Source organism: Trachinotus anak, unplaced genomic scaffold, assembly GCF_046630095.1.
Source record: "Trachinotus anak isolate AG129_WGS33_773 ecotype Australia unplaced genomic scaffold, CSIRO_AGI_Tana_v1 ptg000032l, whole genome shotgun sequence".
Classification (NCBI taxonomy): domain Eukaryota; kingdom Metazoa; phylum Chordata; class Actinopteri; order Carangiformes; family Carangidae; genus Trachinotus; species Trachinotus anak.
Window position 1 is genome coordinate 616,693 of NW_027273883.1, and position 25,732 is coordinate 642,424.

Consider the following 25,732-nt stretch of genomic DNA (forward strand, 5'->3'; position numbering starts at 1 on the left):
CTCCATCTCTGAGTCTGGTGGATTTTTCACAGACTAAATTTCTTTATTTTGTTCCAAATACAATGATTGAATTTTGAGTAAACCTAATTACATTTAAAGCATGTGTCAGGTTTATCATCGGATCTGAGCCTCTCTTCTGATTGGCTGACTGTTTTCGGAGTGATCCAATAAAAATATGGTGGATAATAGGTCCAGGTGGGCGGGGCTTGGGGTGTAGCTGAGGGCGGTGACTGCTTTGTTGTGACATCACAAAGTTCCAGAAGTCCTGACGGCTGGTTTTAAGGCTCAGTTTCTGAATACAGGCTGTGTGCATTTCTCTGTGGACTGAGGCTTTGATACTTTCACAGTATTAATATAGAACCTAGACCTACTTTATAATCACAAACACATGGACATCTGCCTTTAGACTGTGTGGAGCTTTAATAAATGATCTATGATTAATGTCCAGTGTGAAGAGGAGAAATGGTCACAGAAGAAAAACCTGCTTCATTATTTCAACAGACTGGATCAAAGGTGGACCAGGATCCTGTTCTCCATATGTGGTTTAACTGATCCAGACTAACTTGTGAGTCTAAACTAATCCTGTTCATTTGATTTTAGTACGTTTTAAAGAACAAATGACAAATTCCAATGTTAATGTCAAATGCAATTCAAATGTTTTAGTTGAGTTTATTTATTTCTGCTTTTTTCTAATGTGTAACTGTTTGTGTTGTTTTATATTTTATTCCATGTAAGTGCTGCAAATGATGAGGTCATAGTGATTCTTCCTGAAGCTGCATGTTCTGATATAAAACCATCACTACATCAACACTGTTCCATTATAAATCAAAGAAAACTAATCAAATGAGCTCGTGTTTGTGATTCATCCTGAAACATCTTGGTCCTGATCCGGCTGACTGCACCTCTACAGGTTTGGGTTTAAGGACTTGTTGCTATGACAACAGCTCCAGATAAATTTTAAATCACCATCAGTCTAATGTGATGATTCTCAGGACTCTGTTCAGAGACGTGAGGATGTTAGTGACAGAGATAAAGAACAAAACTGTGAAAAGGTGAAATTCTCCTTTAATCACTGAAGCTGCTCGACCCTCCTGTTCTCTGAGGGTGGATCAGTTCCCATCATCACTCTGGTCCATTAGCTGCTGCTGGTTGTTTTATTGTTATTGATTTTTTCAGAGATGAAACTGATGCTTGAAATTCAATCAAGAAGAAGAAGGAGGAGCAGGAGCCGGGGCATTGAACACACCCTGAGCCCAGACGATCAGGACCACAGGACTCTGAGCTGAGGTGAGCTGCATGGCATCTGATTTCAAATAAACTGTATAACAGCTGATATAATTTATTATCTACAATCTGCAGATTTTGTTCTTATTTATTTTCATTTTAAACATTTTACCTGATGTGAATCTGACTCTGCACTTTACAGTTTTTGAGTCTGAAGCTCTGGAGTTTGAACATTTCAAAAGTTTTTATGTTCTAAATGTTTTCATTTGCTTCATGAGGAAGGAAACCTTCTGTACCTTCACCACTAGATGTCACTTAATTACCGATTCATATTTACAGCCTCACTGATCTGACTGGGCTCATCACAGTTTCAGTTGTAGAGGAGTAACAGTGTGTGTCATGTATCTATACAGACAGATGAGTGTGTCATTGTGTTTCTGCAGAACAGCCAGAGGGAAACATGGTGAGTTACTGTTCATTACAGAAACAGAGAGTTTAACATTAAGTTCCAAAAACATTGTTAAAAACTTTTATATTTTCTGTATTCTTTAGATAATATTATAAAATATTAGAGTTTGTGAAACGACTTTAAAAGATGATTTATGTTCTGTTGATGAAACCTGATGTTGCTTCTGGTTTGAAGAGTAATCAATCAGAAAAAGGTGTGGCCCTGATGAGATCTGTGCAGTTTTAATGCTGAAGTGTTGACAGTGTGTGTGTGTGTGTGTGTGTGTTTGTCTCCCTGCAGCAACAGGAGGATCTGAAAACCTTTGGCGTGAGTTCTCTGCAGACAGTATCATAATTAAAGTGCCTGTTATCAGCTGATTCATCTGGGACGTTCACTGGAGCTCACTCTCAGTTCCTTGATACATTATTGATGAATTATTGGTCGTCACTGAGGCTTTGATGGAACCATTAGCTTAATGGACAACATCTTTCAGACTGATGATAAACAGGAAGTCAGGTGATTTGTTGTCATTTCAACAACAAGGCTTCAACTGCATTTATCTCTAAGCCTCATGGGAACTGTAGTTCAATAATATACTAGTTGTAGTGGAATAAAAAAACATGATAAACCCAAGATGTTGGTAAATCCTGTGACAGGCTGGTGAGTTTTGTCATCAGTCCAGGTTGATGCAGTAACTGGGGAGACTGGGAACAGAGCAGCCAGGACAGGGTCTGAAGTATGTTTCAGCAGCACTCAGACACACAACATTAATATGTTCTAACAGCTGTGACTCACAAAAACAAAGCACATTAGGCAGCGAAACTTTCTGACACAACAGGTGGACCTGCTGGTTCCTGGTAAGAGGCTGATGTTTTGATGGTAGTTTTCCTGGAGGTTTTTCTCATTCGCTTCAGTTCAGCCAGAGTTTGACCACAGCAGCATCAAGTGGACGTTAGAGGAAGTATGGTAATGTCAGTGTTGTGTTGTTTTTGTGTGACTTCCTGTCCAGGCGGTGGAGGTGGTGCTCGGGCTGATGGACGTCTCTCTGGGTTTAGTTCTGCTCCAGGTGAAAACTTTCTTCAAGAAGGAAATCTTCCTTATTTTCATCGCTGGAGTCTGGGTGAGGAGACTGTTAGCTTCGTGTTAGCATGTGTGTGTTCATATGTGTGTAACCAAGGCCTCGTTCACACCTGGTGTTAACATGTGGCCTCGGGTTTGATAAATGCCGTTGTTGTTCTGGTCACAGCGTGATCAGACCTCAATATGCAAACCAGACAGATCTGAGGAAGTTAGGGGGATGAAAGGTGCAGTAAAAGAATGAAAAATGAAAGAAAGAAGAAAAGATAGAGAAAGAAAGAAGAACAGAAATATTGAAAGAGGGAGGAAGGAGGGAGGGAGGAAAGGAAGAAACAAAGCAGGTCATTACCATTTGAAGAAAGGATAACTTTAATGTCTGTTTGCTGCAGAGGTTGGATTAAGTTTTTTTTACCTTAAAAAATCAGCTGTTGGATGAAACTGTCAATGTGGCCAATTAATCAGTTAATCGCCAAAGAAAAAATAGTTGTAGCCTGAGAACAAATTAAGACAATGAGAATAAATCTTTCTTAAATTACAAAGAAAGAAAGAAACCAATTGAGATTTTTTATTTTGAAAGTCTTCAGCACTCCAGAAGCTTGCTGGAAGTTGTTTATGGGGCTTTCATTTTGAAAATCCTGCCTATTCCAGGGCCCCTTGGTAAACTCTCATTACCACCTGGGATATTTTATTTTGAAATGTGTTTTCTTTGTTTTGCTTTCTGTTCTTCACTGACTCTTACTGTGAAACATCATCTTGTGTTTTATGTTTTTAATCTGGTGGAGATCGTGAACCTTGTAAATGCAGTGGTGACATATGAAAGGACCCTCGTGTTTGACGTGTGGATTTCTTCTCTCAGACGATCCTGACCGGCTTCAGTCTGGTGTTTGGGGGCAGGAAACCCTCCTACTGCTGTGTGAGTCCACCCCCCCCGCCTGCCACACGTCAAGATGTGTGAATAAATGATGTGAGCCGTGCAGCTGACTGCGTGAAGTGACTGTGTGCTGTGTTTCCAGGTGAAGTATAATGTTTGCTTCCACCTGGCCACACTGATATTCTCGGCTGTAGCGTTTGGTGCCATGGTGAGACACGTACCCTACAAAGAGCGCCGGTACTGCGAGTCCTACTGTGACTCAGTCCACCACGAGACCATGGTGGGTTCGGAGTGACCGCAGACAGGTGGTCTGTTGTGTTCATGAATATGTGGCTGAACATCAGTGAGTCTGTGACTTCAGGGGCCACATCCTTCAGAGGACGCTGCTGAAGACCTGTGGACCATGTAGGCTGAACTGAAATGAGAAGGTCTGGTCTACAGAAGATTTTTGCTTTGTGTCATCAGGCGTTCCCGCCCTTACCGCTTTCGTCACCTAGCAACCTTGATGCTCAGGGTTTTAACAGTTGTACCATTAGCTGCTGAACTGTGCTGAAACCCAATACTTACATCTAACAGTGTGATCCTCAGGCTCTCTGTCTGTGGTGTTCGCTGTGTTGGGATCGGTCGGGCTGCGAAGGATCCACCTCCTCTGAGACGGGACATCTGTGATGCAATCGGTCTTCAAATGCAGCTGCAGAAGGATGTGGCCCCTGCATTGGGGCTCAGATAGTGAGCAGCCGTCCATGACAGGCAGTGTTCATTAGTTCATTATATGTTCTATGTGTAAGTAACATGTTAGTAACAGTTACTAAAATGTAAGTAACTGCTTCCTCCCAGTGTTTTCTTGAAGTTTGACTTTCTTTTAGCCGTCCACCACACAAGCTGCCCAGTTCTCCCTCTTCTTCTCAGAATCAGAATCAGAATCAGTTTTATTGCCAAGCATGTGTCCACGTACAAGGAATTTGTGCTGGTGTTTGGTGCAAAACAGTACCATAAATAAACTTAGAGTAAAATTAAAATTAAAATTAAAATTAAAATTAAAATTAAAATTAAAATTAAAATTAAAATTAAAATTATTCTGTTAATCCTCAAAAAAAGAGATATAACAAAATGTTTTATATTTTAATATTTGTCAGCAAATATCCCTGATCTGGTTTGTAGTTTTGTTTCCATATAATCCTGTGTCGTCTCCTCAGGTTCTGGTCGGTAGTATCTTGGCTGTCCTCATCACCATCTTCCTGGTGGAGGTGCTCATCAGCCTGGCGGTGATGCTGATTGGTTGGTGCGCCATGTTATTTAACTATCCACAGGTATGACCGTGTTGGCTGATTAAACTCTGTGGTCTGCGGGGACAGGAACACAAAGCACTTCAGTTCTTATTTTTCTCTGGCAGCCTCTGACCATCTTGTCTGGGTTCTTGTGTCCCACAGGAGTCTGAGGATCCTGAACATATCGGCAGCACCACCTCCGAGCCTCTCTGCCTCCCCCCTCAGCAACAGATGACACCTGGAGGTGAAAGCATGAACAGACAACTGATGGACGGACAGAATATTTTTAAACCGACTGAAACTATTCAGATAAATTTGCTGAAATAAACTTATCAATGTCCTGAAGTTAGTGATTTTAATGTAGCCTCAGAGCCAAACCTAATATCAGTGTTTTATTACCATCTCAATTTCAATATTGTTGCACCTGTAACCACACCCACCAGTGATGTCACAGTGTACTGACAGGAGTACACTTCTGATTTAGATTTTCAGCTGTTGACTAATTTTTTTTAAAAACCTGATTGGTCATTTAAAAAAACAAAAACCTAACAAAACAACAACATATGTATTTGTCTCATTTTAATAAATAAACATACATCTGGGATCGAAATGTAAACTACACTGTACAAACTAAATACAAACCACCAACCCTCTTTTTTATGCTGCTTTATGCTTCTACTCCATATTTTTCTGTAACTTACACCACTAATTTATCTGACTGTTGGTGTCAGGCAGGACTTTTTTACTTTCACCCAAAACAAACTATTTAACAGATATAATCATGTTTTGTATTGTATTAATTAACGTTTATGGTCAAAGTTGTGTCAATAAAGTTTGAGAGAAATGACGAGAAACAACTGGACGAACAGCCTTCACATTAAGAGCGTGACAAAAGATAACTGAGGTCGTAAGATCAGGAAAGTGTAACCAGACACAGAAATAAAGTATTTAAATGTTTTAATTATTTAGATGTGTCATATTTATTCAAACTGTCTATTTTTGTACACGTTTGACATATGATTTAAATGCTGTTTTTTCATTAAACACAGTGGGGTTTTTAATTTTATATTTTTACACCGTTCCCATGTTCCTAAATTTGTGGGCTTTTATTTTGAAGTGTGGGACCGGATACTGATTCCGACTAAAATGGCGTGAGGACCTTTAGCTGGTGTTTCTTCTCTGTCAGTAAGTTTCTACCGTGTCTCTACTGTTTCTACTGTTTCTACTGTGTCTCTACTGTGTCTCTACCGTGTCTCTACCGTGTCTCTACTGTTTCTACTGTTTCTACTGTGTCTCTACTGTGTCTCTACCGTGTCTCTACTGTTTCTACTGTTTCTACCGTGTCTCTACTGTTTCTACCGTGTCTCTACTGTGTCTCTACTGTGTCTCTACCGTGTCTCTACCGTGTCTCTACTGTTTCTACCGTGTCTCTACTGTCTCTACTGTGTCTCTACCGTGTCTCTACTGTTTCTACTGTTTCTACTGTGTCTCTACTGTGTCTCTACCGTGTCTCTACCGTGTCTCTACTGTTTCTACTGTTTCTACCGTGTCTCTACTGTTTCTACCGTGTCTCTACTGTGTCTCTACTGTGTCTCTACCGTGTCTCTACCGTGTCTCTACTGTTTCTACCGTGTCTCTACTGTCTCTACTGTGTCTCTACCGTGTCTCTACTGTTTCTACTGTTTCTACTGTGTCTCTACTGTGTCTCTACCGTGTCTCTACCGTGTCTCTACTGTTTCTACTGTTTCTACCGTGTCTCTACTGTTTCTACCGTGTCTCTACTGTGTCTCTACTGTGTCTCTACCGTGTCTCTACCGTGTCTCTACTGTTTCTACCGTGTCTCTACTGTGTCTCTACTGTGTCTCTACCGTGTCTCTACTGTGTCTCTACTGTTTCTACTGTTTCTACTGTGTCTCTACTGTGTCTCTACTGTCTCTACCGTGTCTCTACTGTTTCTACTGTTTCTACCGTGTCTCTACTGTTTCTACTGTTTCTACTGTGTCTCTACTGTGTCTCTACCGTGTCTCTACCGTGTCTCTACTGTTTCTACCGTGTCTCTACTGTTTCTACCGTGTCTCTACTGTATCTTTACTGTTTCTACTGTGTCTCTACTGTCTCTACTGTTTCTACTGTGTCTCTACTGTGTCTCTACCGTGTCTCTACCGTGTCTCTACTGTTTCTACCGTGTCTCTACTGTTTCTACCGTGTCTCTACTGTATCTTTACTGTTTCTACCGTGTCTCTACTGTTTCTACTGTTTCTACCGTGTCTCTACTGTTTCTACCGTGTCTCTACTGTTTCTACCGTGTCTCTACTGTTTCTACTGTTTCTACTGTCTCTACTGTGTCTCTACTGTATCTTTACTGTTTCTACTGTCTCTACTGTTTCTACCGTGTCTCTACTGTTTCTACTGTTTCTACTGTGTCTCTACCGTGTCTCTACCGTGTCTCTACTGTGTCTCTACTGTGTCTCTACTGTCTCTACCGTGTCTCTACTGTTTCTACTGTTTCTACCGTGTCTCTACTGTGTCTCTACCGTGTCTCTACCGTGTCTCTACTGTGTCTCTACTGTGTCTCTACTGTCTCTACCGTGTCTCTACTGTTTCTACTGTTTCTACCGTGTCTCTACTGTTTCTACCGTGTCTCTACTGTTTCTACTGTTTCTACTGTCTCTACTGTGTCTCTACTGTATCTTTACTGTTTCTACTGTCTCTACTGTTTCTACTGTGTCTCTACTGTTTCTACTGTTTCTACTGTGTCTCTACTGTGTTTCTACTGTGTCTCTACTGTTTCTACTGTGTTTCTACTGTGTCTCTACTGTGTTTCTACTGTTTCTACCGTGTCTCTACTGTTTCTACTGTCTCTACTGTCTCTACTGTGTCTCTACTGTTTCTACCGTGTCTCTACTGTTTCTACTGTCTCTACTGTCTCTACTGTGTCTCTACTGTATCTTTACTGTTTCTACTGTCTCTACTGTTTCTACTGTGTTTCTACTGTGTCTCTACTGTGTCTCTACTGTTTCTACTGTGTTTCTACTGTGTCTCTACTGTCTCTACCGTGTCTCTACTGTTTCTACTGTTTCTACTGTGTTTCTACTGTTTCTACTGTCTCTACTGTCTCTACTGTGTCTCTACTGTATCTTTACTGTTTCTACTGTCTCTACTGTTTCTACCGTGTCTCTACTGTTTCTACTGTTTCTACTGTGTCTCTACTGTGTTTCTACTGTGTCTCTACTGTTTCTACTGTGTTTCTACTGTGTCTCTACTGTGTTTCTACTGTGTCTCTACTGTGTCTCTACTGTTTCTACTGTGTTTCTACTGTGTCTCTGTGCAGTTAAACGTGTTCAGCACAAACCGTCAGTGGTTGAAGCTGAAAAGTCTCCGGTGCGTTTTATTTCCACAGAGTGAAGCTTGTTACTGCGTTTAACGCTAGTTAGTTCACTGGTCAGTCACTTAGTTAGTTAGTTAGTTATTAGTCAGTCAGTTAGTTAGTTAGTTAGTCAGTTAGTTAGTTAGTCAGTTAGTTAGTTATTAGTCAGTTAGTTAGTTAGTCAGTTAGTTATCAGTCAGTCAGTTAGTTAGTTAGTCAGTTAGTTAGTTAGTTAGTTATTAGTCAGTCAGTTATTAGTCAGTTAGTTAGTTAGTTAGTTAGTTAGTCAGTTAGTTAGTCAGTTAGTTAGTTAGTTATTAGTCAGTCAGTCAGTTATTAGTCAGTTAGTCAGTTAGTTAGTTAGTTAGTTAGTTAGTTAGTTAGTCAGTTAGTTAGTCAGTTAGTTAGTTAGTCAGTTAGTTAGTCAGTTAGTTAGTTAGTCAGTCAGTTAGTTAGTTATTAGTCAGTCAGTTATTAGTCAGTTAGTTAGTCAGTTAGTTAGTTAGTTATTAGTCAGTCAGTCAGTCAGTTATTAGTCAGTTAGTCAGTTAGTCAGTTAGTTAGTCAGTCAGTTAGTTAGTTAGTCAGTTAGTCAGTCAGTTAGTCAGTTAGTTAGTTAGTTAGTCAGTTAGTTAGTTAGTTAGTCAGTTAGTCAGTCAGTTAGTCAGTTAGTTAGTTAGCCGTGTAAACATTCAATAACTGTCACATGATGAGTGAATATTTCACAGTCAGAAAACTGCATTAAAAGCTGCAGGAAGTAGCAGCCATGTTGTTTTAAAAAGTGTTGAAATGCTTCTCAAGAGGCCACAGTGACGTCTGCAGTGTGTCACAGCTGCAGACGTCACAGGACAGGTGATGTTCCAAGGTAAGAGAAGAGAATCCAACTATTGCAGCAAACAGGCAGTGAAAGGTTTTGATCTGCTGAGGATGCACAGTGTTCCTTGAATGTGTCACCGGTCTGCAGAGTGCAGTTATCAGTGGAGTATTCCTTGATCATGTCCCACAGACAGACAGACGTCCTGGTTCGCTCTTGTCTTGCAACGCAGTGAGGTGAGGAAGCAGCATGGATAAAGTGAGGAGGATCCTGGTTCATGTTTGTAAAGACCGAGCAGCTCCACGACGAGCTCAGTTCGTTCAGGTCAGTGCAGAATGATGCACTGAAGGAGCACTGAAAGGAGCACACACATTTAAGAACATTTCCTAAAGTGTTCCTTTAACCAGCTGACGGCACAAATGTCCAGATGTTTTTTACTGATTGTTGTTAGTGTATACCAGGAGGGGACACCTGCAGTCAGTTCGGTTTGTGTCATATTTCTTCCTCTTCTCGTCTCGTCAGAGTATAACGGGTCACTTCGTCGACGGTGGTGATGATGAGGTGGAGGTGAACTGCTCTCTGGAGAAAAACCAGTTTCTTCTTTTTAGAGGAGACAAAGGACGAGGGGTCCCTCTGAAGGTCACACACACATAATATTAACCTTCTGTTCTGGAGGGGGAGGGGGGGGCTGCTTTCTCTTTAACATGTAATCTCATGTTTCTGTCCCAGAGACCTGCCTTCTGTCCCATCAAGCACCTGTCAGTCACAGAGGCAGCTGCGATCCCATTGGACATTCAGCAGCGTGGAGTGGATGTGGGTGTGGCCATACTCCTGCAGACAGCCAATCAGAGAGTATTGCTGACACGACGGGCGAAGGAACTTCGTATATTTCCCAATGTCTGGGTCCCTCCAGGTCCGAGACACACACACACACACACACACACACATACACACACACACACACACACACACACACACACACACACACACACACACACACACAGACACACACACACACACACACACACTTGTACTTCTATCTTTGTGAGGACACTCATTGACATAATGCATTCCCTAGCCCCTGACCCTAACCTTAACCATCACACCTGAGAGCCTAACCCTAACCCTGACCCTGACCTTAACCTAAACCTAATTCTAACCATAACTCTAAAACCAAGTCTTAACCCTCAACATGTGACACGGACACACGCAGACACACACACAGACACACACACCTCTGTCAGAGTGTTTCTGTGCTTTTTAATGATCCTGTCTCTTGGTTTTGCTTTTTAAAGGAGGCCATTTGGAGCCAGATGAGACGGTAAAATACTTTCTGAAATAGTTTCTTAGTTTCTGAGGATTTTATGTGACACAGTGTGAATCCTCTCCTTTTGAAGTATTTAGGCTTTTGTGTCGGTCATTCCAGAAAATTAAATCCAGTTTTTATGATTGTGTGTGTGTAGCTGCTGGATGCTGGCCTCAGGGAGCTACAGGAGGAAACTGGACTCAAACTGGAACCAGAGGAAGTTTGTCCAAAAATACTGGGACTGTGGGAGGTGAGACAGACACACAGACAGGAGGGTTGAGAAAAAGACAGTCACTGGGGTCCAAAGGTCTGAGACCATGTCCCTGTTCACAGGACAGGGGTCTCAGACTCCCAGCAGACCCACTGAACAAATGTTTTATTTTTTACAAAGCTAAAAACCAGATTGCTCTCATTCACTGCATGTTGTGATCTTATCATTTATCTCTGTTCACCAACGTACTGGCTGAGTTGAACGGGGATTGAAAACACTTCATGCAGTACGGTATATAATTCACAAAGTGTGCCTGTCATCAAGTTGAGCTTCTTCACAGCTGATGAAACTGATTCCCATCATCTCTGCCTGAAAGAAAACACAGAACAAGAGGAGAAAGATTTTAATGGAGTGTGATTAAAGGTATATTTCACTGAAATAAACTCTGTCTGTCTGTCTGTCAGTCAGTGTATCCTCCCATGCTGTCCAGAGGACTTCCTCAGAGACATCACATAGTCGTCTACATGCTGCTGCACTCCTCCCTCTCTCACCTGCAGCTGCAGGTACCTTGTGACTCACACATGATCTCTGTGAATTCAACACGAGTGTAAACATGAATTTGGAAACATGGATGAGAGAAGGATTCTGATCTATAGTATCAGTGGTATATATAGTATCTCAGACCTTACCACTGGTTGTAATTTTGTACGTAACAGTATAATAACTTGATCGAGCTCCATGTTGTGTTTTCTCTTGTCGTCTCCACCCTGCAGTTGTCTCTGAGCCCGTCTCCAGCTGAGGTCAGTGCCTGTCTGTGGGCCGACAGTCGGCTGGTCAGAGCCATCGTGTCGGCCGTGGACGGAGAGGATGGACAGGTTCAACTGGACGACCTGCCGACCAGCATCAGGTATCACAGCTGTGACTGTCAAAGGGCCAATGTTTTAAATTAAAACCTGGATAGAAACTACATCAACTACATCCTCAGTTTCACACATTAACCATACAGGTCCAGCTATATACTCGAATTTTACCGAGTCTTGTTTGAATGTTTGACATTTTACAATTATCTTTAAAAAAACATTAAAAACAAACTAAATACTAATTTAATTGTTCCGAGTCTGTTCTGTTCAGTTCATCTGTAATTTGTTTGACTTCCTCCTGACCTTTGACCTCCTGTTGTGTGTCCAGTGTGTCGCAGGTGTCTGCAGATGGAGCTCTTAGTGACTTTACTCTGCCACTGGAGATGTTGGTGAGTCGGGCGCCAGCCAGCGGTCCTGATGTGGAGCGGGTCAGCACTGGGACAAAGTTCGCCCTGGAGCTTTGGCTGAGGAGCTTGGAGGCACCTTGCCCCGACCTCTGACCCCAACCACCTAACCCTACAGAAGACAGGAGGGACTGTCGTGGATCAGATAAAGGACTACGTGTAAATGTTACTTTGATTTTTATGTTCTTTGAATCCAAGTCTTGTTTTCCAATAAAACACAGCTGAAAAAATGACAAAAATGAGTCATTAACAAACACCACTCATCCTTCGGCCAACAAAAGAAAAAAAAACATGAATATAAAGGACGTACTTTTTCCTCAGCAGAAATATTCCTGGCTCTAGAGAGGGGTTTTGAACCTGGCCTTAGATTGTTAAGTTGGGAAATAACATGTACAGAAAATATAATGTTTCATTTGAATCAAAGTGTGATAATTCCAAATAATTTAAATAATCTTAAAAATTTTGCTTTTGGTGTTTCCCAAGATTTTTCTAAGAGGGCAGACTCATGATCCCAGGGTCTCTAAAATCCTGGTTATACCCCGTCAGGAACCAAAGCATCCCAGGTCCCTTAGGATCCAGAATAATTAATTACGTAAATAAAAAGATTTAATATTCCTCTTTTGTTACTTAACAGACAGATCTCATTTTATCACTTCACCAGTGGCGCTAATGTGACGTCAACAAAAAGAAGCAGGTAAAGGTGAGTGAAACTGGACGGACTAGGTTCTAGAAAACAAACTAATTTTGAAAGTCAGTTGCACTCCAGCCTCGAACCGAACTAATTATTATTAACAATGTGATGTAAGAGCTGGTGAAACTTCTGTCAGACTTGTTAGCTCGCAGTGATGGCGGGAGAAGTCCTGTTAGCAAACAAAGAAAATGGCGCCACAGTAACAGGTGCAGGACACTGTGGATTTGGAGAAGTTCCACCTCCATGACAGACAGAAGAACAACTTTAAACAACGTGAGAAAGATACACAGTCTGTCGGTGTGTTTGTGTGTCTGCCGGTTTCTGTTGTAAAGGCCCTGAGGTAAGGTGTATGTTGTTATGAAGGTTGTGTTCAGTACTGGACGTGTTGTGGTGCTGAATATTAACATTATTGGACCTGAACTACAAGGTGAGATCAGTGTTTAATCTCACTCAAAGGTAGATCCGAGTAGATCACCATGGTAACCGGGTAGATCACCATATAAATAAATAGGAAAAATAAATAAATAGGAAATAAATAAATGTTTATTCTAAAAGTCTCTATTGTGCAGTGATAAACATTCTGAACATGTGATGCTCATTAAAAAGTGAAAGTCTTGTTTCTGCTGCCGAAGCAGAGAGAAGTCAGTCTGACTGACGTTCACTATTATCATGGGAGATTGATTGTCTTCAGTCTGTCTGTGTGTGGACTGATGTCTGTCACCACAGTCGTGTTATAACCTGCAAGATACACTTCTGAAGCAGTGTAGTTGACATCAATATGAAGTCTATAACATATGATTTCACGCTTATACAAGATCTGTTGAACTGAACTGAATTAAATCAGATGTGTGGTACTTTCCTCCTCCTCTCCTCTCCTGTCCTCAGTGGAGCCTCCTCTAGTCTCATGAAGTTAGTGTTGTTTCCTCTGCTGCAGAGCTTCACCTGTGCTCATGTCTGACATGTACCTCCTACACCTGAGCCTTCAGGGCAGCAGGAGGCACTGCAGACCAGATTTCAACCACTGTAACTCTGCATGTCTTCAGATGAAGGTAAGAGATATCTGTCTGCTCCAGGATTCAAACCCTCAGCTTTGGTCTGATCATTTCATCTTTTTAAATCAGACAGTGAGAGAGTTAAATAAAGAGTGAATGTGGCACTGAAAAGATTAACTTATATTCTCTGTATTTGTCGAACTCAGACTGCTGAAGACTCATAGGAGGAAAATTACAACAACCATCAGTCCTTGCACTGTGAGTGTGAAAACTGTTTTAAGACATGAACCTGTCCTTTAAATCATTAGTGTAATTAGATTTTTCTAAACGAGGTCTCTCACTTCATTCAGACAGTTTCTGTGCTGCAGGGAGTTAAAGTGTTTGAGGCATTCAGGTGAATAACTGCTGACAGGAAATGAAACACATTAAGGAAACATTAAAAACAGCCGAGCCCAGTGAGTCCATAGAAACTGACAGCCTTTGTTCTGCTGCTGTTTGACTGGACGGGAGGACACATCATTAACTCATGGGTTAAATCTATAAGAGATTTTATAAAATGGAACTTTTACTTTTTTTATCTCTCAGAAAATTAGTTTTACATAGAGGGGAAAAAAAGAAATCTTATCTATTTATCTGACAAATAAACCTTTCAATTTAAACCTGGTTTCATAGTTTTCAGTGCAGCAGAACTAAACCTTAGATCCAGGTTCCCTGAATGTACCCGTCAGTGTGACCCACCCACAGAGACGTCAGGTCTCAGGTTGGTGTGTTGCTGAGGTGAAAGCTCCAAATAAAAAGTAAAAGTCAACAGTGTTGACAGCTCAGCCCAGCCCTGACAAACACTGATAGGTGTTCTCTTTGATAACAGACACTTAGCTTCAACTGATCACCTGCCAGGTGATTTTCTAACAGTCAACAATTATGAAGTGTGGCCCACCCTCCCCTGTGTCATCAGTCTGTATTTATTTAAACACACATTTTACAACTGTGACTCAGTTTAAGACCTGAGTGTTTTCTCTTGGTGTGTTACAGGTTTCTGAAGAGACAGTGTCAAATCACAGTTTGGTTCAAGAGACGGCAGAGTGGGTGGAGCTGAGGTGTCACCAGCAAACAGCAACCTCCACAGCTGACTGTAATAGACACACCTGTCAGTCAAGGTCAACACCACCAAACATTGGTAACATGCAGCCCAGCCGATTTCCGTTTGTTCCATTTCCTGTTTTTCTCTTAACTTCTGGTTGCTATCCCTGGCCGCGGTAAATACAGGTCGGCAGTCTTGTCCTGATTGGCTCTCAAGCTGGGAACGCACGTCCACAGGATGGACATCAGATATCAAGGCTTGGGAGCTGCTGAACGACTTAAGCTTGTACGATGATGATAACTTGATGTGCAGTCACATGTTTTACACAGCTTTTGTTTTTGTGTATTAAGGTGATGGTTAGTTGTAATGTTGATAGTGATACTGATGGTTTCCTATACTCTCCTCAGGTCTCTCCCCTCCATCACTCTGATGTTTGAAACATGTTGTAATCAAGACTTTACAAACATCTCTAAATATGAATATTCAAGATGATACTTCACCTGGGGTCGGCAAGTAAGTTTGACCTTGGGCCATTTAAAAAAAAAATCCATTAGAACATAATCTAAGACTAATTTAAGAAATGCAGGGGTGGGCAATCATATGACAATCTTCTTGGGTGGAATCACAGTCTACAATCTTAGTCATGATATGCATTCTGTTTCCACTCTGATTTTATTGTGAAAGTCCTGACCGGAAGTTGTGATTCATATCTTTTTGCTTTTTCGGATGTTTGTCGCTACTTCACCCACAAAGCCGTCTTCTGTTTACAAGTCGTATCACACACTTTTTGCTCAGTTGACCAGATAGCCCTGACTTATCCCGCTCCGGGTTGTCCTGTCTGCTGGGGGGTCTCTCGTCCCACATACGGACTGTAACTCCACCGTCTGGGACTGCAGCTGGTGATGGTGGTTATTGTTCTGCTCATGTGGAGAACTGCACACCAAGGACTGCTGCTGCTAGCTGTTAACAGTTAACACGGTCTGGTTAGCAGAACTTTTAAAATTAAATATCTAAATATAAAAGCTTTCAATGGTGCGATCTGTAGGATTCATCTGAAAACTAGATCATGTCAGAGTAAGATTGTCCAAGTCACATTTTATTCGTTTGACTGATTTACTGACCTGGTTTTATTTTTTTCAAATAACAAATCATATGTCCAATATTTTAGAGGTTTGTCAAGCAAGCAAAAGAACCTTTGGAACCTACTACCTGTAGGCTGCTGGTTGCTAACCACTGTACTATGCTGTTTGACTTCAACTCCAGTGGCGTTCATGACCATATTAATGCAACATGAACTGTTATAATGTTTTCTTAACCCTGCAGCCTGATCACACAGAGGAATCCTGCACTGCATCTCTCTGTGGTTGTAATTTTTTCCCTTTTCTGACTCTAAAAGCAGTTTCTGACAGAAAATATAAAAGATCTGTCAGCATCCTTTGTCCCTAAAGGAAACGTGCCTTTGTATATGTACACAAAAAATGGGGTTCTCTTTTCTCTCTCATTCACTTGAATACAGTAAGCTAATAGTAATAATAACAATAATAATAATAATGATGATGGCACTACTACTAAAAGTACTACCACCACCATCATCACGATTACTACTACTAATTATGATAATAATCATAAAATCAACTTTACTGTCCAAAGGGTTTGCTAGGAAGACAAATATATGTAAAATACAAAATATAGAGAATGAATATGTATAAAATGTATATAAAAATAAATAGAACATGTATATTGAGGAGCTCAAAACTGGAAAAACACTGAAAAGAAAATGGGATAGAGGAAAATTAACAATATTTAATAGTGATAAAAACTTGTACCAAGGTTCATGTTGCTCATGAAGAAAATAGTACTGAATGCAAACATTCAACATTGTGTGACATTTATTCAAAATAATTAAACACTGTTTAACAAAAAAAACAACCAATATTAAAATAAGGCTTGAATTGAGTGCGAGTTTCAGTCTTGCTGAACATTTCTCTTTGTTGGTGATAAATCAGTGTGATGTTGACTGACTCATGAACCAGTAAACACTGCAGACCCAGCCCAGTCTTCTTTATGTTCATATCAGCTCCATCACCCTCATATCAAACACTCAGTTCATAAATTCCTCAGCTCCACACCTCTTCTTCTCTTTCTGTCTTTGTGAAGCTCTTTGTGATTGAGTGGTTTTGTTGTAGAAAAATTAAACCTGGATTTAAGAGAGGAATCAAAGCTCCAACAATGAGGATCCACTTTCAGACTGGAATTTTCCTGCTGCAAACACAATACAGTACAAACTGGGACACTGAAGCTGGTGCCAAACAGAACACTGAGGACAGCCAGTGAATGGAAATATTATTATTAATACCAGTGGCAGCTAAAGCACAGTCAATAAAACACTTTACAAAGGAAAATAAAATATAATAATATTGGTAATATAATAAGAGTCAATATAGTATCATATTAATTCTATCAGACCAGTTCTAGAGATGGAAAAAAATGTATACAAAAAAAAACGTAATAAATGGAATTGAATGAATAACAGTGGCAATGATCTCAAAACACTTAAAAAAGTGAAGATAAAACTTAATGATAACTGAGTTTTATATGAAACTCAGCTTGAACATTCATCATGACTGAATTCTGATTCTAAAATAAAATATAAGAATAGTTGTGACAGTAATACCTTAAATGAAAAACAAAATAGAAAGTATAATAATAACGGTCATAGAAATGATTATAGTACTGTAGTAGCAGTCTGTTCGTCAGGGTTTTAAGCTCACACACATCTAACATCAATATCTCACATGTTTTTTTTTATCAATTGATGTAATTATTCTAATTCTACACATGAAAATCGGGCCATTACCAAATTATAATAGAAAAATATATTATTGGTAATATGATATCGTTGAATGTAGAATTTGTTTGTTTTAAACACACTGAAATAAACAAAATGTAATTATTAGAGCCAATAAATGGATGTATATTATTAATATTAGTGGTGGTTAAATTTTTATCATCTAATTTTAAAATGACAGTGTAGGTTTAGACATATAACATGGTATAATTATTTGAATGCTAAAATATATACAGCAAAAACTGTAATAGTAGTAACAGCAATATCACAATATTTGAAAGAAAGTTAAAAAATATGATAATAATAATATAATAACAGAATATATAAATATAAGATTATTTTATCAACATTTTTTATCAAACAAATTTTAAGATAAATATAAAGAGCCAATAAATGAATAACATCATTATCAATATTAGAGCAGTAGTAATAGTCTTGAACAAAGGAAAAATAATTAACATTATAATAATATTCACAACACTGTCTTTTATGTCAAACCTAATTTCAAGTCAGTGCAAGTTTTTTTTTTTAATTAAGAAAATATGTAATAGTGATAAAAATGAGAAAATCTAAGAAAATGAAAATATAAAACTATGATAGAAATGAAAGTGAATGTTGTACATCAAGCAATTTATCAGACAAGTTTTTAAGATGTATGAAATATAGCAGCAGTATATTATGATTTTAAAAATAATATTTTGCAATAAGGCTGTTATGGGTTGTAGCATTTTCCTTACATTAAATGTTTATTTTGTCTTTGTTGTTGTATATTATGATTTTTATAAAAGCTACTTAGATAAACAGTAACAATGTCAAATGTTCATCAAAATCAGAATAAAAATGTAAAAATAAAACAACATACAAATAAAAAATACAGTTTTCTGTAAAGATCATTGTCAATGCGATCTTTGTTAATTGTTGGTCTTCTTTCTGCCAATTAATGGATCATCAAGTGTCACTATTGGTTGACCGTGTACGTCCCTGTCTGGCTCTTCATTGGCTTTTCCAATTCTTCCTGAAAAAGATGAATTATGGGATGAGCATTGAGGGCACAATCCCCTCTTTCCTTCTTAGCTTTGAAATTAACATTAAGTCTTTGTGCTAAGTTCAGCTAAATTTGTCCTGGCTCTCAGTTCATTTGGTTCAGTTCATTAAGTAATGCTTAATAAATCTGTGTTTCTCCTCTGTCTTTAAAACTTCTGGTATCTATTAGCTCTTCGAAACATGCAATGAAGTATTAACAAGAGTATTGGAGCTGATTTTTATGATTTCTGTAGTGTTTTCTTGCCACACAGGAAGTGATGTGTTTGAAGTAAAGAGAGCTGCCTACAAAACTCAATCTTAATTGACAGATAATCGAAATAGAGACACACAGAGCCTCCCAGTACTGTCTGGTCACTGGGAAGTGCAGCAGAATAAAAGCTGAAACTCTCTAAAATGTTATAATTTACTAATTTATTTGAATTCATATGTAACTAAAGTTAAGGTTTTACTAACACTGAGAAGATGTTACTAATGGGCATTTATATGTAAATAAATTAAAAAGATTTTACATAAGATTTTACTTTACATTAGTAAAATGTTCATTTTAGAGGCTAATGTCAGACTTGCTTATGATACACAGGTAATAACAGTAATAACATGTTACTGACACTAAGACAAAAAGTGCAACTAATAGTTGACAAAAGTAACAGTTACTAAAAGTAACAGGACAATGATGGAATATCCATCCATCCATTATCTATACCTTATCTGAACTGGGTCACGAGGGTGGGTGTCCCCTGCCAACACAGGGCCGACACATACAGACAAACAGCCACTCACATTCACACCTACAGGCAATTTTAGAGTCACCAATCAACCTAATGTGCATGTCTTTGGACTGAGGAGAACGCGGAGGGAACCCATGCAGACACGGGGAGAACATGCAAACTCCACTACTTCAAGTCCAGGCCCGTCTTGATGTGAGGCGACAGCACTAACCACTGCACCACTGTGCCGCTCAATGACAGTGTCTAACAGTGAAAAAAGCAGAATTCAAATCCTATTGATTACTACCATCTGTGTAGGGTTAATAAAATGTCATTTACATTGCTTCAATACTAATGTAAAGAACACACCATTAATAATGGTTATTACAATGCTACTGACACTGGTTGAGAGATTTATTAACAGTAGCACAGCACAAACTAATACTGATGTACTGAAGTAATTAAGATGTTACTAACAAGTATCAATGTACCACCAAATATTGAATGAATGATCTTTTACTAATATTAATAAATGATAGATTATTACTAATAGGTACCAAGGTGAATCAAACTGTTAATTGTATGTAACTTATATTATGTAACAACAGTGTGAAATAAGAATCTACTCATGCTATTAAAATGTGTCGTATAATTCCTATGATTTTGCTTAAACTTCCGTATTTTCCGGACTATAAGGCGCATTTAAAAGCCTTTAATTTTCTCAAAAAACGACAGTGCGCCTTATAATCCGGAGCGCCTTATATATGGATTCATTCTGGTTGTGTTTACTGACCTCGAAGTGATTGTGTGTGGTACACGGTGCTCACGGCGCTCTGTCAAAATGTTTTAGTACGACTTTGGTAAACTACAAAGTCGCACCGCTTGCAGCATCACGGCTACCGTAGTCAGGAGCGTCGCGGAGTAATACATACTGTGCTTCACCATAATATTACAGTGTGTGTGTATAAGGACCTATAAGGACTTATTGTGAATACGCTAACGTTTGATTTAGCGGTATCAGACTGTGTTTTTTTACGTGTTACAACTGAACAAGGTTGAGAGTTATTGTGAACGTGTTTAATAAAGTTTGACTTTTCTGACTGTCTTGTTTCGCTTAATGCGCCTTATAGTCCGGTGCGCCCTATAGTGCAGAAAATATGGTAGTTAGTTACAAATGTTATGAACATATTACTAAGTGGTTCCAAAGTGTTATTAATAAATAACCAAGTGTAACTAAAAGTTAATAAGATTACTGTTTTATAGTTACATGTCAAAAACAGAGAGTTAGTAACAGTGTGATGTGAACACATCTGAGCTATGACTGACAGTAATGATTTACTCAGTGATAAACAGGTCTGACTTTGTTTGTTCAGTCTGATATAAGCACAAAGGCCAAATTGCTCCTTTTACCACTAAAGTCAATGAACACTTACACAATGTTAGTTCGTCCATTTCCCTGTTGTCGTGCTCACATTAATCACATCACAGGGAGGTGTTACCATTATTTCTCCAGGTTCCCTGTGTAAATGTTGACTGTGACTCACTAAAATACCGGCAACTGAATACCTATTACAGTAACCTCCACACACACACACACACACACACCCATTTAATGTACGTCACACCTCATCTGCAGGGACACGAGATTTCTGATGCTCTTCTAATGTTCTAATGTCCAGTCTCTACTCAGTGGTCCTTATTGAGCTGTGCTGATGTTATGTTTTCTCCTCTGCTGTTGAGATTTACAGCTCATACTGGAGCTGGACTTTATTCTGTGGCTCTGTTACACAGGTGACTGGAAGGTGACTGCATCAATGTAAATGAATGAACTCTGTTCTGCTGCAGGGAAGAGACACTTTCCCAGGCGTCACGTTACAGCGCACAAAGACGACCAACACACACTCTGCTCTATGTGTGTATGTGTGAGGCTGGTATAGCTGTATTTGTGAGGACATTTAGATTGATGTGTTTTTGCGAGGACATTAGCTTCATGATATGTCCTTGTGAGACCAGCTTCTGGCAGACTACTGTCCTTGTGGGGACATTAGGGTTATGATGTGTCTTCACAGCTGCTCACATATTCACAAAGATTTTTGTGTTTAGTAACTTTTGACTCACGTATGGTCGCCCGTTGGGTCCTTCGAAGCGACCGTGGGTGGTGTACAGAGGGATGTCGTTGGTCAGGTGGTCGTAGGGACTGAAGCCCTTGTAGCGCCCCCTACAGCAGCAGCACCACACAAGCTGGAGAGGAGAAGTGTCAACATTGTTGGTTATATGACAAGACTGTCTTTGAAATAGAGACATTTAAAGACCAGAGTGACTGTGGGAATGTGGCCCATTAATCGTCTTTAAGAGTATTTCATCTCTGTCTCTGGTTGATATCTCTACTGATGAACATTGATGGTGGTAGGTACTTGTTTAATTGAAAGTATAGACAGAAAACTCTAATATCACTCAGCTTTTCAAGAACTTTTTCTAAACAGCAAGTGCAGTGAAAGCAGCAGCAGCTTCAGGCTCCATCTGTGTTTAAACATGAGGCGTTCAGGTACAGCACTGATGACACGTGAGGTTGAGGACTGGAAACTGTGGCTGTATAGAGACTCAGCTTAGTTGTCAGTAAATCTCATGTCAATGTTTCAGTGTGTTCCTCTTTACCGTCTGACTTCCCTGTTCCACACTGTGGGGACGGGGGGTGGTTTTAACTCGGGGGTTAACGGTCAGTTTACCTCAATACTTTACTACAGTATTTACATTTAGCTTTGTTTTATCCCTTATTGTGTTGATTCATGTCACATGACAGATGTGACATCACCATCTCACCCCCCACCTGTTTATGTCTTTAAGAGTCGGTCTGGACACGCAGGGTTCACTTCACCTCTGCAGGAAATGAACCCACAGAGACACAACGTCGCTTCTTTAACTTTTCTCAGCTCGAATGACCTCGTTCCAAAAGATCTGTGTGTGTGTGTCTGTGTGTGTCTGTGTGTGTGTGTGTGTGAGTGTGTGTGTGTGTGTCTCTGTGTGTGTGTGAGTGTGTGTGTGTGTGTGTCTCTGTGTGTGTGTCTGTGTGTGTCTGTGTGTGTGTGTGTGTGAGTGTGTGTGTGTGTGTCTGTGTGTGTGTGTGTGTGTGTGTGTGTGTGTGTCTGTGTGTGTGTCTTTGTGTGTCTGTGTGTGTCTGTGTGTGTGTGTGTGTGAGTGTGTGTGTGTGTGTCTCTGTGTGTGTGTCTCTGTGTGTGTGTGTGTGAGAGTGTCTCTGTGTGTGTGTGTGAGAGTGTCTCTGTGTGTGTGTGTGTGAGCTCACCAGTGCCACCAGCAGCAGGATCAGCAGCAGCAGAACCAGAGCTGCCAGAACCAGCAGAGCTATCCCCCACCCAGGTACACCTCCGTCGCCCCCGGCTGCAGGTGGGGTCGTACTCGGTGTCGTGCTCTTGGCTGTGATTGGTTCGTTTGGGGAAACAGAAACAGCTGAGCTGCTGGCTGTTGTATTCCCGGTCCTTGTTGCCATGGTTCCGGTGGATGTCGTCACAGTGGAGTTGATGTGGGTGTTGTTGCCATGGGAACTGGTTGCAGCATGTGTGATGTTTGTGGTACTCGTCACGGTTACGGTGTTGCTTGTAGTGTGGTGAGCAGTACTGTTTAGAGAGGTGGTTGTCATGGTAACATGGGACGATGTTGTCTTGCTGTGTGTGGTTGTTGTGGCGTTGTGGGATCTATGTGTTGCTGCTGTGGTGTTACTGGCGGGACTGGGGCGGGACTGGGTGACGCCGGGACCAGCTGTGGTGGTGTCGTGGGGTGCAGGCGATGCTGGTGTGTGGTCAGAGGTGGAGCTGGTTTCTCTGCTGGTGGAGCTGAGGGTGGTTCTGGTTTCAGTGGTTACATTGGGCCTTGGTGCTGCTGTGTGGTTACTGGTTTCCCTCGTGGAGGTGACACTGGGCAGACTGGTGGAAGATCCAAGTGTTGTTGTGAACCCACTGGTGGGACTGGTTTCTCTCTCTGTGGCTGATTTGGTGTGGTCAGTTGTCATGGATACAGGCTGTGTAAAAACATCTCGACTGCTGCTAAGCAACGGTGAGGTGGTTGTCATGGCAACGTGAGTTGTCGTGGAGGACACTGTGAGAGAAAATGAATGTACAGGTTTGATAACTGAAGAATCGTTGGTTCTCAGGTGTTTGTCAGACGAACCAGAAATGTCGTTTTTTGTTTGTCTCACAAAAGCAGCAGCAGATTAATCAATAATGAAAATGATCATCAGTTGTAGATGGACTCAGATGTCTCTCTCTCCCTCCCTCTCTGTCTCTCTCTCCCTCTCTCTCGCTCTCTCTCTCTGTCTCTCTCTCGCTCTCTCTCTGTCTCTCTCTCCCTCTCCCTCTCTCTGTCTCTCTCTGTCTCTCTCTCTGTCTCTCTCTCCCTCTCTCTCGCTCTGTCTCTCTCGCTCTGTCTCTCTCTCTGTCTCTCTCTGTCTCTCTCTGTCTCTCTCTCTGTCTCTCTCTTCTCTTTTGTTTGGGCTGTTTCTTGGTTTTTTTTGTCTCGATATTCATTTTTCCTTCCTCTTTGAGCCTCAGTGAAACAGACAGGAAACTGCAGAGGGTAAGAAGTGAAGGTGAGCTCAGAGTATTTTTCTTACCTGAGGTGGTGAAGGTGAGAGCGATACAGAGAGCGAGCAGCGTCTCCATCTTTCTGCAGGAAATCCGACAGTTTGTGACAAAGATCTCAGTGTGAGTGGCTGCTGGAGTCTGTTTCTATCCAGAGAAAGACTCCTTTATACACCTGCCTCACCTGCGCACAGGTGGAGGAGGGAGGGAGGGAGGGAGGGAGGGAGGGGCTAGGTGTTCCAGCGGGCTCAGGGCTCCGCTCTGTGGTCACAGATTGCTTGTTTAGGCCTCAGGTGAAGGTTCCTGGATCAGTTTCCTGCTTCTACCTGTATTTTTATTTTTGTCTTCATTCATTGGTACACAGAGATAACACCTGTCCACCCCCCTCATCCAGCTGTTTCCACAGTGTTTCATAGTCAGGAAAACAGTGGCAGGCAGTGATTCATGAGCTCCCTCATGGATCCTCACTCTCAAGAGTCAGAGTAGGGTTGACAGCTCCCACTGCCTTGAACAGTTTCCATCAGGTAAGCTTGAAGCTGAAATCAGCAGTGTTCAACAGCCTGAACATAAAGGACAAAAAACAAATGCAGCTATTAATCTAATGACTGACTATGTACATGAACTCTGAGCAGCTGTTTGGCAGATTATGCCACAACCAGTGCATCCCCCAGTGTTTGATCCAATCCCATTGGCTAAAGCTGATTATAGACTATTTAATGGGAAGATCTCATTGCTAGAATTGAAGGAGCTGATGATTATTAACCAGACAGATTCAGCTGAGTCCTCACAAAATGTGACAAAATGTAGGACTTGCTTAATTTACAACCCTGTGCATATTACTTATGTACATATTTATATTGGAAAGTCGGGTCTGATTACAGAATTCAAGTAACTTTGGATCATTGTTTGTTTTTATCCGAGTAGTATTTGAACTGTATATTGAAATATATTTGAATAAGTCAAAGTATTAAACACTGACACAAATGTATGTCACACTGAACGGTAACAGATGATTTCATTGTTTTGTTTTCGAGGTATTAATTATGTGGAGTGACTGATTAAGTATTATTTCGATTTAGTTTGGTTGGAGTACTCAGGTATTAAGTATTCATTTGATTAAGAATTTGGTTGTTTTACTTGTGGTTCCCAGAGTTTGTAAGAGCAGAATGGGGGGGGGGCAGAGCCTTCAGCTATCAGGCTCCTCTCCTGTGGAACCAGCTCCCAGTGTGGGTTCGGGAGGCAGACACCCTCTCTACCTTTAAGATCAGGCTTAAAACTGTCCTGTTTAGTAAAGCTTATAGTTAGGGCTGGCTCGGGTATGTCCTGACCCATCCCTTAGTTATGCTGCTATAGAGCTAGACTGCTGGGGGATTCCCATGATGCACTGGGCTCTCTCTCTCTCTATTTCTGTCTCTCTCCCCCTCTCTCTCTCTCGACTACTTCATGCCATTAACTTTGTATTTTTTCTCCCCCGTAGTTTGTGCTTCTCCTCTCTCTCCCTCTCTCTGTCCTCATTCTGCAGGTCTCTCTCTCTCTCTCTCTCTCCCTCTCTCTGTCCTCATTCTGCAGGTATCTCTGCCTCTGGAGCAGCAGGATCCAGATCCACCACTACTCATCTTTACTATTAACCACTGTTACCTGTCATTATTATTGATAACACCATTACCGACACAGCTGTTCCTGGTCTCTCTCTCTCTCTTCTCTCCTCTCTCCTCCCCCTCCCCCTCTTTTTATCTTCTCCTAAACCCAACCGGTCGAGGCAGACCCCCCCACCCTGAGCCCGGTTCTGTTGGAGGTTTCTTCCTGTTAAAAGGGAGTTTTTCCTCCCCCCTGTCACCAAGCGCTGCTCTTTGTGGGAACTGTTGGGTTTTTCTCTGTAACAAAGTAAGGTCTGGACCTGACCCTGTAAAGTGCCTTGAGATAATGT

General features: G+C 40.9%; 4 protein-coding genes across 8 annotated transcripts in view; 3 read left to right on the forward strand and 1 right to left on the reverse strand.

The window, feature by feature from the left end:
- LOC139612811 (polymeric immunoglobulin receptor-like) overlaps nt 1–25,732 on the forward strand; it is a 60,694-nt gene that overhangs the window by 3,847 nt on the left and 31,115 nt on the right. The gene's annotated exons all lie outside the window — the stretch shown is intronic.
- On the forward strand, nt 94–5,854 carry LOC139612812 (uncharacterized). 4 transcript variants are annotated; one of them, XM_071468832.1, is made up of 8 exons: nt 94–1,287; nt 1,638–1,687; nt 1,973–1,999; nt 2,682–2,792; nt 3,606–3,662; nt 3,763–3,900; nt 4,817–4,930; nt 5,051–5,854. In XM_071468832.1, the coding sequence occupies exons 2-8, from the start codon at nt 1,685–1,687 to the stop codon at nt 5,213–5,215; spliced, it is 615 nt and encodes a 204-aa protein (XP_071324933.1). In that variant the 5' UTR covers nt 94–1,287; nt 1,638–1,684; the 3' UTR covers nt 5,216–5,854. The 4 variants fall into 4 exon arrangements, with proteins under 4 accessions (XP_071324933.1, XP_071324936.1, XP_071324934.1 ...); XM_071468835.1 differs by having other exon boundaries at nt 4,817–4,902; XM_071468833.1 differs by lacking the exon at nt 1,638–1,687.
- nudt17 (nudix (nucleoside diphosphate linked moiety X)-type motif 17) lies at nt 5,983–12,089 on the forward strand. 2 transcript variants are annotated; one of them, XM_071468826.1, is made up of 9 exons: nt 5,983–6,072; nt 9,296–9,393; nt 9,592–9,708; nt 9,799–9,982; nt 10,365–10,390; nt 10,533–10,625; nt 11,051–11,149; nt 11,360–11,493; nt 11,775–12,089. In XM_071468826.1, exons 2-9 carry the CDS (start codon nt 9,319–9,321, stop codon nt 11,944–11,946), a joined length of 900 nt encoding a protein of 299 aa, XP_071324927.1. In that variant the 5' UTR covers nt 5,983–6,072; nt 9,296–9,318; the 3' UTR covers nt 11,947–12,089. The 2 variants fall into 2 exon arrangements, with proteins under 2 accessions (XP_071324927.1, XP_071324928.1); XM_071468827.1 differs by having other exon boundaries at nt 5,994–6,073; nt 9,262–9,393.
- On the reverse strand, nt 17,874–23,961 carry LOC139613835 (uncharacterized). The gene is made up of 4 exons (XM_071470758.1): nt 23,838–23,961; nt 22,515–23,323; nt 21,332–21,454; nt 17,874–18,477 (listed from the first exon to the last, which is right to left on the reverse strand). The coding sequence occupies exons 1-4, from the start codon at nt 23,884–23,886 to the stop codon at nt 18,421–18,423; spliced, it is 1,038 nt and encodes a 345-aa protein (XP_071326859.1). The 5' UTR covers nt 23,887–23,961; the 3' UTR covers nt 17,874–18,420.

Coding starts and splice junctions, on each gene's coding strand:
- LOC139612812 (XM_071468832.1), top strand. Junction 2,000..2,681: donor AGGATCTGAAAACCTTTGGC/GTGAGTTCTCTG, acceptor CTTCCTGTCCAG/GCGGTGGAGGTGGTGCTCGG. Junction 4,931..5,050: donor TGTTATTTAACTATCCACAG/GTATGACCGTGT, acceptor TGTGTCCCACAG/GAGTCTGAGGATCCTGAACA.
- nudt17 (XM_071468826.1), top strand. CDS start 9,319: ATGGATAAAGTGAGGAGGATCCTGGTTCATGTTTGTAAAGACCGAGCA. Junction 9,394..9,591: donor GACGAGCTCAGTTCGTTCAG/GTCAGTGCAGAA, acceptor TCGTCTCGTCAG/AGTATAACGGGTCACTTCGT. Junction 10,626..11,050: donor AAATACTGGGACTGTGGGAG/GTGAGACAGACA, acceptor TCTGTCTGTCAG/TCAGTGTATCCTCCCATGCT.
- LOC139613835 (XM_071470758.1), bottom strand. CDS start 23,886: ATGGAGACGCTGCTCGCTCTCTGTATCGCTCTCACCTTCACCACCTCA. Junction 21,455..22,514: donor TCCTGCTGCTGGTGGCACTG/GTGAGCTCACAC, acceptor TCTCCTCTCCAG/CTTGTGTGGTGCTGCTGCTG. Junction 18,478..21,331: donor GACCCAACGGGCGACCATAC/GTGAGTCAAAAG, acceptor CATCTTTTTCAG/GAAGAATTGGAAAAGCCAAT.